The sequence below is a fragment of the Silurus meridionalis genome, chromosome 12, assembly GCF_014805685.1.
Source record: "Silurus meridionalis isolate SWU-2019-XX chromosome 12, ASM1480568v1, whole genome shotgun sequence".
Lineage (NCBI taxonomy): Eukaryota > Metazoa > Chordata > Actinopteri > Siluriformes > Siluridae > Silurus > Silurus meridionalis.
Genome location: NC_060895.1, coordinates 19,839,457 through 19,854,675, shown reverse-complemented (window position 1 = coordinate 19,854,675; position 15,219 = coordinate 19,839,457). Strand labels below are relative to the sequence as shown.

The 15,219-nt window shown below is 32.6% G+C and overlaps 3 protein-coding genes across 3 annotated transcripts; 2 read left to right on the top strand and 1 right to left on the bottom strand.

The window, feature by feature from the left end:
- The first annotated feature begins 1,157 nt into the window (after window positions 1-1,157).
- Window positions 1,158-2,162, top strand: LOC124394291 (putative gustatory receptor clone PTE01). Its single transcript, XM_046862435.1, has one exon. It carries the CDS (start codon window positions 1,158-1,160, stop codon window positions 2,160-2,162), a length of 1,005 nt encoding a protein of 334 aa, XP_046718391.1.
- A 3,710-nt stretch (window positions 2,163-5,872) lies between these two features.
- Window positions 5,873-6,859, top strand: LOC124394799 (olfactory receptor 1M1-like). The gene has a single exon (XM_046863260.1). The coding sequence runs from the start codon at window positions 5,873-5,875 to the stop codon at window positions 6,857-6,859; it is 987 nt and encodes a 328-aa protein (XP_046719216.1).
- A 3,588-nt stretch (window positions 6,860-10,447) lies between these two features.
- LOC124394779 (olfactory receptor 52K1-like) lies at window positions 10,448-11,424 on the bottom strand. Its single transcript, XM_046863220.1, has one exon. The coding sequence runs from the start codon at window positions 11,417-11,419 to the stop codon at window positions 10,448-10,450; it is 972 nt and encodes a 323-aa protein (XP_046719176.1). The 5' UTR covers window positions 11,420-11,424.
- Window positions 11,425-15,219: the final 3,795 nt, after the last annotated feature.

The following is a 15,219-nucleotide window of genomic DNA, read 5'->3' as shown; positions in this document are numbered from 1 at the left end:
TCATGCTTTTGGACAGTGAGGGAATCCTATCAAAAGATCAACTGTGAATGACAGCACTTTTTAGAAAAGTTGAGCATGCAAGAAATACTAAGAATATTTTATAACCTGAATTGTCCTACAAGGAATAGTGGGTGAAAACTGAACAAAGGCAGAAAAAGTCCAAGCTCGATAGAATAATAAAGCATTTACTATCTGTAGATGTCAGGGTGCAGGTGACCCAAATGCAGGACACCACAAAGTCTATATTTAAAGTCTTTAATGAAAAAAAAACAATATCAGGCAGGACACAGAATGTCCTTAAAGGAAAAAACACAAAAAAAACCAAGTGTCTGAAATGGTATGGCCATCAGGCCGAAATAGTCGATGCATGAAAAAACAAACAAAAAAAAACAAGTGTCCAAAAACTTACAGCTACACAGAGCTGAGCATATTAGGGTTAACAAACTTTGGCACAGTCTATAAATAATATTTAGTTTTTTCTTTTTTATTAATTTACCACATTTAAAATAATTGTACATAAATATTTTAATATTTATTTTCCAGTTTGCTGAAGGAGTTCATATTTACTGATTTTTACTTCAAAAGCACACTGCTAAATTACAAGTCTAATTACTTCTATATTTGTTTTAAAGAAAATGTTTTCTCCCAGATTTGCCTGATGCCTTTCATTTGCTATTGTAAGCATATTCTATGTAAGCATATTTTTCCCCTTTTTTATGCTGTTTATTCTGAACTTCTCTTCGCACATGTACGGTAATTGCCTGCCCCTTGGTTCCCAACAGAAGGGACATCAATACTTAACTTAGAAATAGGGATATAAGATGATACAACACTAGCAGGTGGGTTGTATTTGCATATGTCTGTCTGAGGAATTGCGTGTGAAACTATTGTCCACTCTACCTACATATCATGCATACACAATACCTGAACTGGCACAATGTAAGTGATCTAACTTGGTATAAGCTGAGGTTTGAAAAACGTGTAGGTAAACCATTTATAAAAACAATATAATTTGATTGCATTTTCATTGCTACCTGTAAAACTCTAGTAAATATTAATTCCCCTTTTTATGCTCTTATGTAAGATCTTCTGTACTGTAAATTAAAATATCTGTGCTCATTTTATTTCATTGTTTCTCATTTCAGGTTTGAAAAGACATGAACAGCATTAAAAGCACAAGTGTTTTGAACTCCAGTTTATTACAAAATGCATCATTTGTGCGTCCTGAGTACTTTTTCATCAGTGGATTTTCTGGGCTACCATTCAGCCAATACTATTTTGTTTTTTTAATTTTTGTCTATATTATCTCTCTGTGTGGAAACTCAATTGTCCTTTTCATGATATTAGTTGACAAAAATCTGCACATTCCTAAATACATGGGAATCTTTAATTTAGCTCTGTCAGACTTTGGTGAAACAAATACACTGATTCCTAACCTTGTGAAGACATTTCTTTCTGATTCACGGTACATATCCTATGAAGCATGTTTGGCTAATATGTTTTTTTCTTTTTTCTTTGCTGGTGGACAGTCTTTAACTCTTGCTGCCATGGCCTATGATCGATTTATTGCTATTTGTTTACCTCTGAGGTACCATGTAATTGTAAATAATTCCTTCATGTTTGCAACCATAACGTCAATATGGTTAATTAATTTTGTAATAATTGGCACAATGGTAATTTTGATTACACAACTTTCATTCTGTAAAACCAATGAAGTAAAAAGCTTTTTTTGTGATCATGGACCAATTTATAGACTTGCTTGTAATGACAACAGCATAAATGCCTTCATGGCAAACTTTTGTATTGCAGTTTACCTCTATGTACCTTTGACTGCCATAATCTTGTCATATATAGGAATTCTGCTGGCTTTAACTAAGATTACAACATGGGAAGGTCGTCTTAAAGCACTCAAAACTTGTATCTCTCATTTGCTGGTAGTAGGAATATTTTTCCTTCCTGTATCGAGTACTTATATTGCTGCATTAACATTGCCCCTCCATCCTAATGCTAGGATAATTAATACTTCACTTTCAGCAACAATTCCATCTATGGTAAATCCCATAATTTATGTCTTGAACACAAAGGAATTCAGAGGCTTTATACTGAAGATGCTTAAAAGGAGAAATACCACAAATCCCCAGGTGCATGCTTCAGAAATGTAATACCACACAATTTAATTCTTTCCACATTTGAACTTGATTGCCACTTATTTGATATAGGTCAGTGTATCTGCATTTTTTAATTGTAGTTATGTGCTAGCCAAACCTTACAATATTTAGGTGCATGTAAGAGTTGGTATCAAAACATTTTGAGACTACCTCTGTTTACAGGAAAGTGCTTCATTTATCTAGGTTTACTCACTATCACCTTCAAAATAGTCCCGTTGCAAAGCAATATATCGCTCCCAGCATTCCTGCCACTTCTGGAATGTGTCCTGGAAAGTCTTCTTTTTGAGGCATGTCAAGAACATTCTGTGATTTGTGCTGGATCTCAAATTTCGAAACCTTTTGATACCAACTCATAAAGTTTGGCTTGAACGAAAACTGAGGATTTTAATGTCCACATGGTTGCTTTGACTTTAAAATTATGCTAAAGGTCTCTAACAGCCAGTTCAGATAGTGCCCGATTAAAGCTCCCTACTGTAAAAGCATTACTATTTTAAACAACCAATCATCTTTAGTAATTTTAATGAAAATTTAATGAAAAATATGTTTTTTACTCGGTTACTATATATTATTCACATGAAGCAAAAGCATGTGATGAAGGGAAAATAATTCAGTAAGTTCTGTAAGCTATCTGAAAGCATTCATGCAGAAAAATCTTCTACCATTTCACAATTTCTTTTAAGAATTGAATTTCATTTAAAGTGATTTATAAAACTTCAAGATAATCTAATTGACCCTTTTTTCAACAAATTGTTCATTGCTGCATTAATAGTTATAATTAAGCTTGACCAATGTGACTTTTTTTGTCAGTAAAATGTTGGATGTTTTACCAGGTGGAGAAAAGTTGTCAGTTATTTTCACTAAGGTATCCAAAACATGTGGCCTCAATTTGAAGATCAGCATGATCTGAAGGAACATTTGAAGAAACAATAATCTTTCTCGTAGTTTTTGTTTGCCTGCCACTTGATTTGTTTCAGGCACCACAATGTGAACTGGGTTATTGTCATGCTGGACACAGTTTGAACTAAACCGATTGGTTCCAATTCCATTTAAGAGACATTTAATGCCACACTTTTGAAACTTTCAGACAATTGTGTCTTTCAAACTCTCTGGTAAAAGGTTGGGGAGGCTCCATAAATTCCATCAGCACAAGAACTTTGAAGTAAGATGAAAAGACATGCTGGATAATCAATACTTTGCTTTCAGCAACCATTCCATCAATGCTAATTCTTATGATTTATGTCTTGAACACAAAGGAATTTAGAGGTTTTATAATAAAGATGTTAAATAAAAATACAACAATTAACCAGGTGCATGCAATACAAATGTAATACCACACATTTTAATCCACATTAGACCTTGAGTGCCACATGCTCTTATTCTAAAGTGCTAGCTAGGCCTTAAACAGCACATAGGTGTATGTAGGATTTGGATGGAATGAAATCCTGGACCTATACTGACATTCATTCTGTCATGGGGTAGTGGAAAAACTGTGTACTAGTACTTTCAGCATTTCCATTCATAATAATAATTATTATTCTGTAATCCTATATGGTTGATGCAGTTGAAAAAAAAACTGGTTTCCCTTCATAGACCTTCCACAGAAAGCAAATCCTGGAGTATTCTGTTGTTCTTCATTCATACTTTATTAATTTAGCATTTTATATGTTTGTGATTAAACAGATTTTTTAAATGATGAGATGATTTATTAGTTTGATAATACTAAATACAAAAAAAAAAAATAAATTAAAAAATAGTCCATCAGACTTTGGAAAACAAATGTACTAATAACTATATTTGTAAAGAACTTCCATTTTATTTATAGTACAGTACATAGTGCATAGTACAGTTTCATTCATAGTGCTCCCAGCCCCCTCTTCTTTTTCTGTTTACCAATCATTTGTAATTATAATGTTTTTGTCCCCATATTTTTACATTAATGTGTGTAATGTGTATACTTGCACATACACTTCATACAAGCCTCTATATGTATGGTTTCACATACTGTACTGTATGTGCCTGTTCATGAATGCATCATAAAGCACAGGATGTGCAAAAATGTATCTATATGGCTACTTCTTTATGCCCCAAAAGATCTTTAACCATTGGTTCAGATTTGGCTATATTAAGAATTCCTACTGTGAAAGCAGAGATTGTATAATATATTTTAAACAAATTACCAACCTTCAAGAAATTTCTTAAATAAAAGTACAATTTCTGAAAAATTCCTGCTCTGAATTTCTTGTCTAAAGTGATCCATAAATGTTTGAGAAAATCCAATTGCCTTACTAATAATTTCTTCCAAACATCTTATCTTTAGCTGCATTACTAGTGATATTTATTTGTTTTAATTAAATAGCTGGCCAATATTCTGGTACCTAGTAATACAGATTAGATATATTAACAAATTAGAATACAAGTGCAGCCTGTAAGCAATTAAACAATGACACTGCCAATATAACACTATGTTAATTAGAAGCTTGGAGTAACAATTCAAACCTGGATTAGAATGCAGGCAAAACCCAAAATAAACACATCAACAACAGTTTTCCAAAACACCAATGGTGCTAAGCAACTAAAGATCGATTAAATAGGGAGACTATTGGAATAAACTAAAAACAGATTTGCACAAAAGCAAGATTTGTATGGAATAAAATATCAAAGAAGAAAAATAAAGCTCATATTTCCTCCCTTTGGTGTCTATAGTGAACATCACACTTAGGTGATAATGTCAAAAAATTAAGCAGGGATCCAATCCAATTGCATTCTTAATAAAACTCATTCCATTTAACACAAACGTCATCGTTATACAATCAACAAGTGGAGAAGCCCCTCTTTTCACTGGAGTTTCCAAAACTGGAAAACTGTAATGGATCCTATAATGGATATGAGGCCAGGTATGATTAGGTTGTACAAACTATGCAAATGACATTGTTGTGCAAATTTGAACAAATCTCTTAACCAGTTAATTAATATTCTCTTATTAACATATTATTACAAAGGAATTCTTGTCTGGTGAGCAAAATTATTGCTTGAAGTAATTAATGTCCATTAAATGGGCCTACCCATATATTATAAATCTTTTTGCAACTCTTATTTTATGCCATACTTAATTGCTGTTGCTGAGTATTAATTACTAAATGTCAGTAGATTATTAGATTTAATTACATTTTATATATCTGACAATAGAATAATTTCACTTTTCAATGTAAAGCATGGCAGTAAATATGTCTACAAATTGTTGTTATATTTGTTATATAATAATCTTATAATGAGAAATATTACATAACAAAAATAAAGCTATCTTTCTCTCTAAGATATACTGTTTGCAATTCCTGTGACTCAGAAAATAAATGTACATGTATGATATGTGCCAATGCCCTAGTTCCCAAAAGAGAAATGAGAACACTGGCAAATGAGTTGTATTTTACATCACTGTCTGAGTTATCACGTGGTCTAACATCTCTACATATAATGCATGTATTGCTGAATATACAGTACAAGGTACGAGGTAGAGCAAAAGTAACAGCGTTAATAATTTAATAATTGAAATCTCATTGCTACAGCTTCACTAATATGTGTTGTAAATGTACTGTGTATTGTGAATCTAAACATTTTGGGCTATGCTAAATGTGTGTGCTTATTTTTGTTTTACTTCATTATGTGTGTTATTTTAGGCTGCAAAGGACGTGGACAAAATCTTCATCATGAGTGCTTTGAACACTGGTTTAAAACAAAATGCATCATTTGTGCGTCCAGAGTACTTTTTCATCAGTGGATTTTCTGGAATACCTTACAGCCAATTCTATTTTGTTTTTTTAATTGTTGTCTATATTGTTTCACTGTGTGGGAATTCAGTTGTCATTTTTATGATTCTAGTGGATAAAAATCTGCACACTCCAAAATACATGGGAATCTTAAACTTAGCTCTGTCAGACTTTGGTGAAACAAATGCACTAATTCCTAACCTAGTGAAGACTTTCTTTTTTGATTCACAGTACATATCTTACGAGGCATGTTTGGCTAATATGTTTTTTACTTTTTACTTTTATACTGGACAGTCTTTAAGTCTTGTTGTCTTGGCTTATGATCGTTTTATTGCCATTTGCTTACCCCTGAGGTACCATGTAATTGTAAATAACTCCTCCATGTTTGCAATTATAGCGGCAATATGGGTTTTAAATTTTGTTACAATTGGTACCACTGTACTATTGATTACACGACTTTCATTCTGTAAAACCACTGAGGTCCAAAGCTTTTTTTGTGATCATGGGCCAATTTATACAATTGCTTGTAATGACAACAGCATAAATTCCTTCATGGCAAAATTATGTGTTGTAGTATACATCTATATACCATTGACTGTTATAGTCTTATCATATATAGGCATTCTGTTGGCCTTAACTAAGATTACAACGTGGGAGGGTCGTTTTAAAGCGCTCAAAACATGTGTCTCTCATCTGTTAGTTGTAGGAATATTCTTCCTTCCTGTATTGAGTGCATACCTTGCAGCAGTTGTATCCTTTCTACATCCCAATGCTAGGATAATTAATACTTCACTATCAAGAACTATTCCATCCATGTTAAATCCTATCATTTATGTCTTGAACACAAAGGAATTCAGAGGCTTAATAGTGAAAATGGTTAAACGAAAAACCACCAATATTTCTGAAGTGCATGCTTTAGCAAAGTGATACAATACAGTTTAGTGCTTTTTACATAGAGAGTTCATATATATAAATACTGTACAGTGCAGGGATTCATATGTTTCTGCAAAGGGCCCATGTGTACATGGTTTCATTCCAGCTAAGCACAAGACTTATTGATTTCAGTTGATTAATAATTTAGATTTTATGAATCAGGTGTGTTCAATGAAGTTGAAATGATACCCTTATTGGTTTCCCTGTTTAAACACATATGCATATTCACACCATCAACACATCATCAAGAGATAGATCAAATGTAACAGAACTTCTCAATATGTTCTTGGATACTGTGTACTTGGATAAACTGAGAATTTGCAAATATAAATACTGCAATACTTGCATGTTTTTTCTTTATTTCTAGCTCTTTTGTTTTCTACAGGAATGTCAGAAAATATCAGACTCTGCAGGGTTAAACTGAAACATGATATTACACCGCTTACCACATCTCTTAAAACATTGTGTCTAAAATACCTTCTTGCATTTTTTGTAGTAATAAATTGATGAGTTATCTTAATTTAATGGAATGCTCTGATTTTTTTACCATGCTTGCTGCTGAGCTTGAACGAATGCATGTTGTGATATGCAATATGTATCACAGTGTGTCATTATAGAGTTCCCAATGGCTTATTTTTTGTTTTTTTCTGTAGTGTTAAAGAGTCAAATAATTATTTTAAAAAACAGCAGTGCTGAATAGAGTTGAATAATTATTATGTATTTAGCAGTGGTGGACAGTAACACAGTAAATGTAATTTGTTACTGTACTTAAGTAGTTTTTTGCATATCTGTATTTTACTCAAGTATTTCAGTTTGGTGAGACTTGAACTTTACCTTCCTACACTTTAAAGTCAAATATCTTACATTTTACACAACTACATTTTGCGAAATCAGTCGTTTCTTTTTATTTATGACTGGATAAAAACTGGTCAAGTAAACAGCAAGCCACCAATCAGGGTAACGCGTGCGCTCTGTATCAAACTTGTTTTGATTGCCACCTGGCAATAGCAGATTTAGGCATGGGGACTGATAAGAACTGACAAGACCTGGAGTGATGTCACATCAGTAAGTAGAGCTGAATCCAAATTAAAATCATTGATGACAAAAAAGGTCTAAACCCCTTAGAAGCCAATTCAGAAAAAAGAGTAAAGAAAACGTGCAATAAATAAAGGTGTGTATGCAACTCTATCAATCATCTCACTATGAGGATAGTAAAAGCTAATGCATTTAATGAAATAGGCTAATAACTATATATCACATTATGCTGTGTTGCCTGTCATGCTTTTACGCATAGAGCAACAATATATTTTTTAGTTTGCATAACGTTATAATTTATAGTATGTTGTTTATTATAATGTGTAGCAATAAAACAATTACAGCCTAACTAGTCTAGTTGGATTGTAGTTAAAGTAACACTTATTTATTTGGTTGCCTTTAATTGAGGTGATGTCATAAATGTTTTCTGTGAATACTGAATAGCTCCTGAACTGAGTTCAGTAAGGGGAATCTCCAGTGCAAATTAAAAGGTTTATTAATTAAATAAAACTAATCAATGGGGGATACCTTGGGTCATGGCATGGTTCACCACTGTGTCATTCAAGCTAGAACCACCATTGCCTGTTGGTGGTATGTACTAAGCATCAGCATACAGTTCAGTATCACTTTAACAGCAAGCAGAATATTTTGATAGTAATAAATTATTGAAGAAACTCCTGACTTGCCACACACTTATGATCTTGTTTGCATGATTTTTTTTTTTTGAAGGTTTTGGGCTCATGATATTTTTTATAGATACAAATCATTGTTTGATTCATTAATATAATTCTATTATTAGATAAGTAATATCTTACAGAGGGAATCTCTACTTTTACTCAGGTACATGCTTTGTGTACTTTGTCTATTACTGCTATTTAGATTAAGGGATTAATCAGAAGTATGGCATCATCTGTCCTTACTTTTAGGCCATCACATGATAAATAATTGTAAAATATTCTCTACCTTTTAAAAAGCTTAATTTCTGACAATGACAATGACAAAGCTTACTAATGCTCTTTCGAATAAGCAGGTTTTTTTAAACCCACATTCCAGTCTGGTGGAAGCCTTCTCAGAAAAGTGTAGGCTATTATTAGAGTGAAAGTGGATATATCAGAAAAGGAATTTTTTGACAATATATAAAAACATTTTTTTTTTTTACTATGAGACATGCATAGCACATAGGTGCTCTCCATACTCATCTGTGTACTATGTCTTAACCAGCTGATCCACACTGGTTTTACAACCAAAGTCAAAATGTACAGTAGCTAGACTTCTAAAAGCACAACAGGAAAATGCATTTTTATGTAGAGTGCTGCAATAGATGATCAAAGATGTTTTTGCTGCCATCTTGTGGTAATTCCTTTTAAATACTTTTCATTACTACTGGAGAGAAAGTTCTGCAGTGTTAGAAGTGCTTTTATAAATAAGTGCTTTTTCGCACACATTTATAATAAATATGCGAATAACTGATATATAAAATGTGCATGTAAAAATAAATGAAAAAATTTATCCATAAAGTTTTCAGCTTCCAAAAAATGTATTAATGTTTGAAGATTGTGTTGACTTGGTATAGATAATAATGCTAGGTCTTTACACTGTACTGGTGAAAGAACTCCCATTTATTTACAGAGGTAGAATGTATACACCCAAATCATCTAAAACATCATCAAATCACATTAAACTATTATTATTATTATTATTATTATTATTATTACGATTACTATTATTATATCTAAGACTATGTCATTCTCTAACAGATAAACATCAATTGCTAAATCATAAACTAAGAAATTTTATACACATGAAAATAAATACTGGAATTTAGAAAGCTCGATTGTGCCTGTAAAAGCTTTAAAAACAAATGCATGGGACACAAGCAGATACCTTCTGTTTATATACAAATAAAACTTGTTAAAGAGCAAAAAAAAAAAAAAAAAAAATCTGAATCTGAGAGTGAATAATCTATGGACAAATGTGTCCAAATTTGACATTATAAGATAATGATTACAGATGAAATTATATAAGGCAGATATCAGGACATAAAATGTTAGTAGACTGCCTCACACCCATAGTCAAACATGGAGGTGGAAGCTTAATGATCTGTGGTTGTTTTGGAGCAGAGAAAGGTGGAGACTTACTCCTGGTGAAAGGCATACTAAATCAACATGGTTACTATTCCATACTACAACCTTGCAATTCCATCTAGATTGCACCTAATTGGAACCAAATTCACCAAAACAACATATCAATGACCCAAGTATATGTCAAAACTTAATGTGCATTATTTAAGAGCAAACAGTTGGATGGATTTAAGTTTTTTTTTAATTCTTTGTTTCGATGTTCACACACATATACAGGGAAATAAACAATGTTATGGCTATTTTAATTGTGTTCATGTATCAAACATTTCAACAAGGACACTGGCACACACAACTGCATGCAACCAGCAATTAATACAATATCAATATCAAATCAGTTATTGATGTACATCTCAGACACTCAGTAAATATGACATGTAATTATAGTGAACATCTTGAATAATCATCACTATTTCATTAACTGTGGTGACACTTTCTGTGGCCCAAAAAGTTTCAGCAACTTCTCTTGCAGTTCCTCAGTCTTTAAACTGTATATAATAGGGTTTAACATGGCTGGTAGTGTACTGGACACAGTCAGAACAGTTGTGTAAAGATCAAGTGATTGCACTAATTGCAAGTTCCCTAGTATATAAGCCAAAATAACTGGCATAAAATAAATGAGGACCAGGACCATGTGAGTAAAACAGGTGTTGAAGGCCTTCCAGCGTTGGGCTGTGGATGCAATTCGCAGCACCGCTACCACCACAATCACATACGAGCAAACAATAAAAGTCAGTGGACCAAGAAGAACAGCTAATGTCTTAGTAGTTGCTAGACTTCTGTTATAAGAAATATCTCCACAGGCTAGGCGGAAGACTTGACCATGTTCACAACAAGAGCTTGATACTACCCTTGATCTACAGTAGGAGAGTCGACTGGCCAAAACTACAGGGTAAATCTCAATTAAAACTACCAGTAACCACAATGCAGCTATGATAACCATCATCCTTAGATTAGTATTGATTGTTGGGTAGCGCAAAGGAAAGCAGATAGCAATCAGGCGATCATAAGCCAATAGGGCTAGTGAAAAGGATTCCATGTCACCAAAAAAGTGCATGAAAAACATTTGAGTGAAGCATGCTTCAAAACTGAGGTGATTAAGATTAAATACAAAAACAGGAACCATTTGAGGAATAATAACACTGTTTATAGAAATGTCAACTACTGCCAGGTTACACACCGCAAGAAATTTGGGGTTATGTAGACTTGAGTTCATCATGATCATAGCCAGAAGTGTAAAATTACATAGTAGAGTAATCACATAGATAATTCCCAATGCCAGGATCAGGTAGTTCTTACTGCCCAAAGAGTTAAAAGCAACTAAATAAAATCCATTATCAAATGTACCAGTTCCATTGGAGTTATTAACACTTAAATTCATTTGAATAGCTTCTTCACACCTGTAAAAATTAAATAATAATTTAGATTACAATGCCAATTATACAAATTAATACAGTATATATATATATTTTTTTTTTTCTTTTTTTTTTTTTTTTTTTTTTTCTAAAGCTAGAAAAGCAAATCCGTTGTTAATATTTGATTGTAACTATATTTAATTTAGTCTCAATTAGAAATGCTGAATTATATTCAATGCACCTTAGAAGCTTTACTTACACACCTGGCTCAGACTCCACTCAACTCAGACATAATGCAGAGTGAATATCACAAATATAAATAGTTGAGGAAAATGGACAATAGTAATTTGGGAATAATTAGTATCTGTGTGTGCCAACAAAGAAACAATTACATTTGCAGTCCGGCTAATTAAACCAAAGCAATCTCTAAGTACCTAATTATGGCATAAAAAGGATTGTCTATTTAATATTGTGATTGCTTTTAATGTTTCCAGCCTGTTAAAGACCAACTCACTGATATGATCCTTAGAGAAAAGACTAGAATAATTAAGTGCTTGCCATTTTTCTCCTTACATAAATAACCACTTAGGAATAACCATGTAAACAAAACAGCACACAAGTTAGTCACCACAAAAATAACTATGAAACTTGCATTAAATATAGTTTAAGTATACATTTATATACTTCTTGTACATTTTATACACAGTACATACTTTATTTTATTATATGAATAATTAATTTCTGTTTAATTTGTAATAATATGTGAAACTGTTAAACTGTATCCTGTATAAGTACAGTATTATTTTAAAAAGAAAATAGCAGAATTTAATGGTGCAGTAACCACCATTCATACTGTATCTCCATGGTCAATGATTCAATTCTAATTCAATGTTGTCCCCATCCATATGGGATTTCTTTGGGCTCTTAAACTTTCCAAAAAATCTCTGCAGCTGCTTGATTGGGTGGGAATAAAAAAATAAAATATACATTAAAATGTTTCTTTAATTGGTTATTTTACTTTGTGTTTTAAAATCTCTCTCTCTCTCTCTCTCTCTCTCTCTCTCTCTCTCTCTCTCTCTCTCTATATATATATATATATATATATATATATATTTATATATATATATATTTTTTTTTTTTTTTTTCTAAAGCTAGAAAAGCAAATCCATTGTTAATATTTGATTGTAACTATATTTAATTTAGTCTCAATTAGAAATGCTGAATTATATTCAATGCACCTTAGAAGCTTTACTTACACACCTGGCTCAGACTCCACTCAACTCAGACATAATGCAGAGTGAATATCACAAATATAAATAGTTGAGGAAAATGGACAATAGTAATTTGGGAATAATTAGTATCTGTGTGTGCCAACAAAGAAACAATTACATTTGCAGTCCGGCTAATTAAACCAAAGCATTCTCTAAGTACCTAATTATGGCATAAAAAGGATTGTCTATTTAATATTGTGATTGCTTTTAATGTTTCCAGCCTGTTAAAGACCAACTCACTGATATGATCCTTAGAGAAAAGACTAGAATAATTAAGTGCTTGCCATTTTTCTCCTTACATAAATAACCACTTAGGAATAACCATGTAAACAAAACAGCACACAAGTTAGTCACCACAAAAAATAACTATGAAACTTGCTTTAAATATAGTTTAAGTATACACATTTATATACTTCTTGTACATTTTATACACAGTACATACTTTATTTTATTATATGAATAATTAATTTCTGTTTAATTTCTAATAATATGTGAAACTGTTAAACTGTATCCTGTATAAGTACAGTATTATTTTAAAAAGAAAATAGCAGAATTCAATGGTGCAGTAACCACCATTCATACTGTATCTCCATGGTCAATGATTCAATTCTAATTCAATGTTGTCCCCATCCATATGGGATTTCTTTGGGCTCTTAAACTTTCCAAAAAAATCTCTGCAGCTGCTTGATTGGGTGGGAATAAAAAAATAAAATATACATTAAAATGTTTCTTTAATTGGTTATTTTACTTTGTGTTTTAAAATCTCTCTCTCTCTTTCTCTCTCTCTCTCTCTCTCTCTCTCTCTCTCTCTATATATATATATATATATATATATATATATATATATATATATATATATATATATCAGAAAACACACTGGTCAAAATTAGAGAACAATGACTGTAGCATGGAAAAAGATTACAACAAAATTTTTTGAAGGTTACAACAGTCATCAATTAGTAGAAAGTGTACAGGCCTCTGCTTTGAATGACTTCAGCACATCTGCGGCCACAGGACAGCACTAGTCTCTCTCACTGCTCGGGTGTGATTTTGGTCCACTCTTCTTCCAGTCTCCTCCACAGTTCGGTGACTGTAGTGGGTTTCTTGGCCATAACTTTGTCGCCAAGGATTTTCCAGAGGTTCTCTATTAGGTTGAGATCAGGACTCTGGGCAGGCCATGTCATTATTTCAATGTTTTCAGTTTCAAGGAACTGCTTTACCCGTTTTGCTGTGTGACATGGAGCGTTGTCCTGCATTAACACTGTGGGCTGATTGGGTGATGAATGCAGGGAAGGAACCATATGTTGGTGAAGAAGGTTCTGATAAACATTTGCATTCACTCTGCCATGTAGCTGTATAATAGGCCCAACTCCTGCTGCAGAAAACATGCCCCAAACCATGACACTTCCTCCTCCACTTTTCACTTCTTCTTTACACACTTTGGGTTTAGTCTTTCTTCAGTTTGTTGCCGAACATAATGTTTCCCATCGGACCCAAATAAATTAAACTTGCTTTCATCACTGAAGTGGACTTTGGACCAGTTCTCCTCTGTCCACACAACATGCTCCTCAGCAAAGCTTAGTCTAGCCTTTTGATTCTTTCTTCTAATAAGAGGTTTGGTCACTGCAGAGTGGGCTATTAGTCCAAATGCTCTTAAACGTCGAGACAGATCCTTAACCTGTTCAGCGCTGAACTGGTGAGCAATTCCAGCTGCAGTGTGGAAACGATTGCCAATTGAGATCCTCCGCAGTATCCTGTCCTCTCTTAAATAATAATTTAGATTACAATGCCAATTATACAAATTAATACAGTATATATATATATTTTTTTTTTTCTTTTTTTTTTTTTTTTTTTTTTTCTAAAGCTAGAAAAGCAAATCCGTTGTTAATATTTGATTGTAACTATATTTAATTTAGTCTCAATTAGAAATGCTGAATTATATTCAATGCACCTTAGAAGCTTCACTTACACACCCGGCTCGGACTCCACTCAACTCAGGCATAATGCAGAGTGAATATCACAAATATAAATAGTTGAGGAAAATGGACAATAGTAATTTGGGAATAATTAGTATCTGTGTGTGCCAACAAAGAAACAATTACATTTGCAGTCCGGCTAATTAAACCAAAGCAATCTCTAAGTACCTAATTATGGCATAAAAAGGATTGTCTATTTAATATTGTGATTGCTTTTAATGTTTCCAGCCTGTTAAAGACCAACTCACTGATATGATCCTTAGAGAAAAGACTAGAATAATTAAGTGCTTGCCATTTTTCTCCTTACATAAATAACCACTTAGGAATAACCATGTAAACAAAACAGCACACAAGTTAGTCACCGCAAAAAATAACTATGAAACTTGCATTAAATATAGTTTAAGTATACGCATTTATATACTTCTTGTACATTTTATACACAGTACATACTTTATTTTATTATATGAATAATTAATTTCTGTTTAATTTGTAATAATATGTGAAACTGTTAAACTGTATCCTGTATAAGTACAGTATTATTTTAAAAAGAAAATAGCAGAATTTAATGGTGCAGTAACC

Excerpts from the sequence above, each read along its gene's own strand:
- LOC124394799 (XM_046863260.1), top strand. The coding sequence starts at position 5,873 with ATGAGTGCTTTGAACACTGGTTTAAAACAAAATGCATCATTTGTGCGT.
- LOC124394291 (XM_046862435.1), top strand. The coding sequence starts at position 1,158 with ATGAACAGCATTAAAAGCACAAGTGTTTTGAACTCCAGTTTATTACAA.
- LOC124394779 (XM_046863220.1), bottom strand. The coding sequence starts at position 11,419 with ATGAATTTAAGTGTTAATAACTCCAATGGAACTGGTACATTTGATAAT.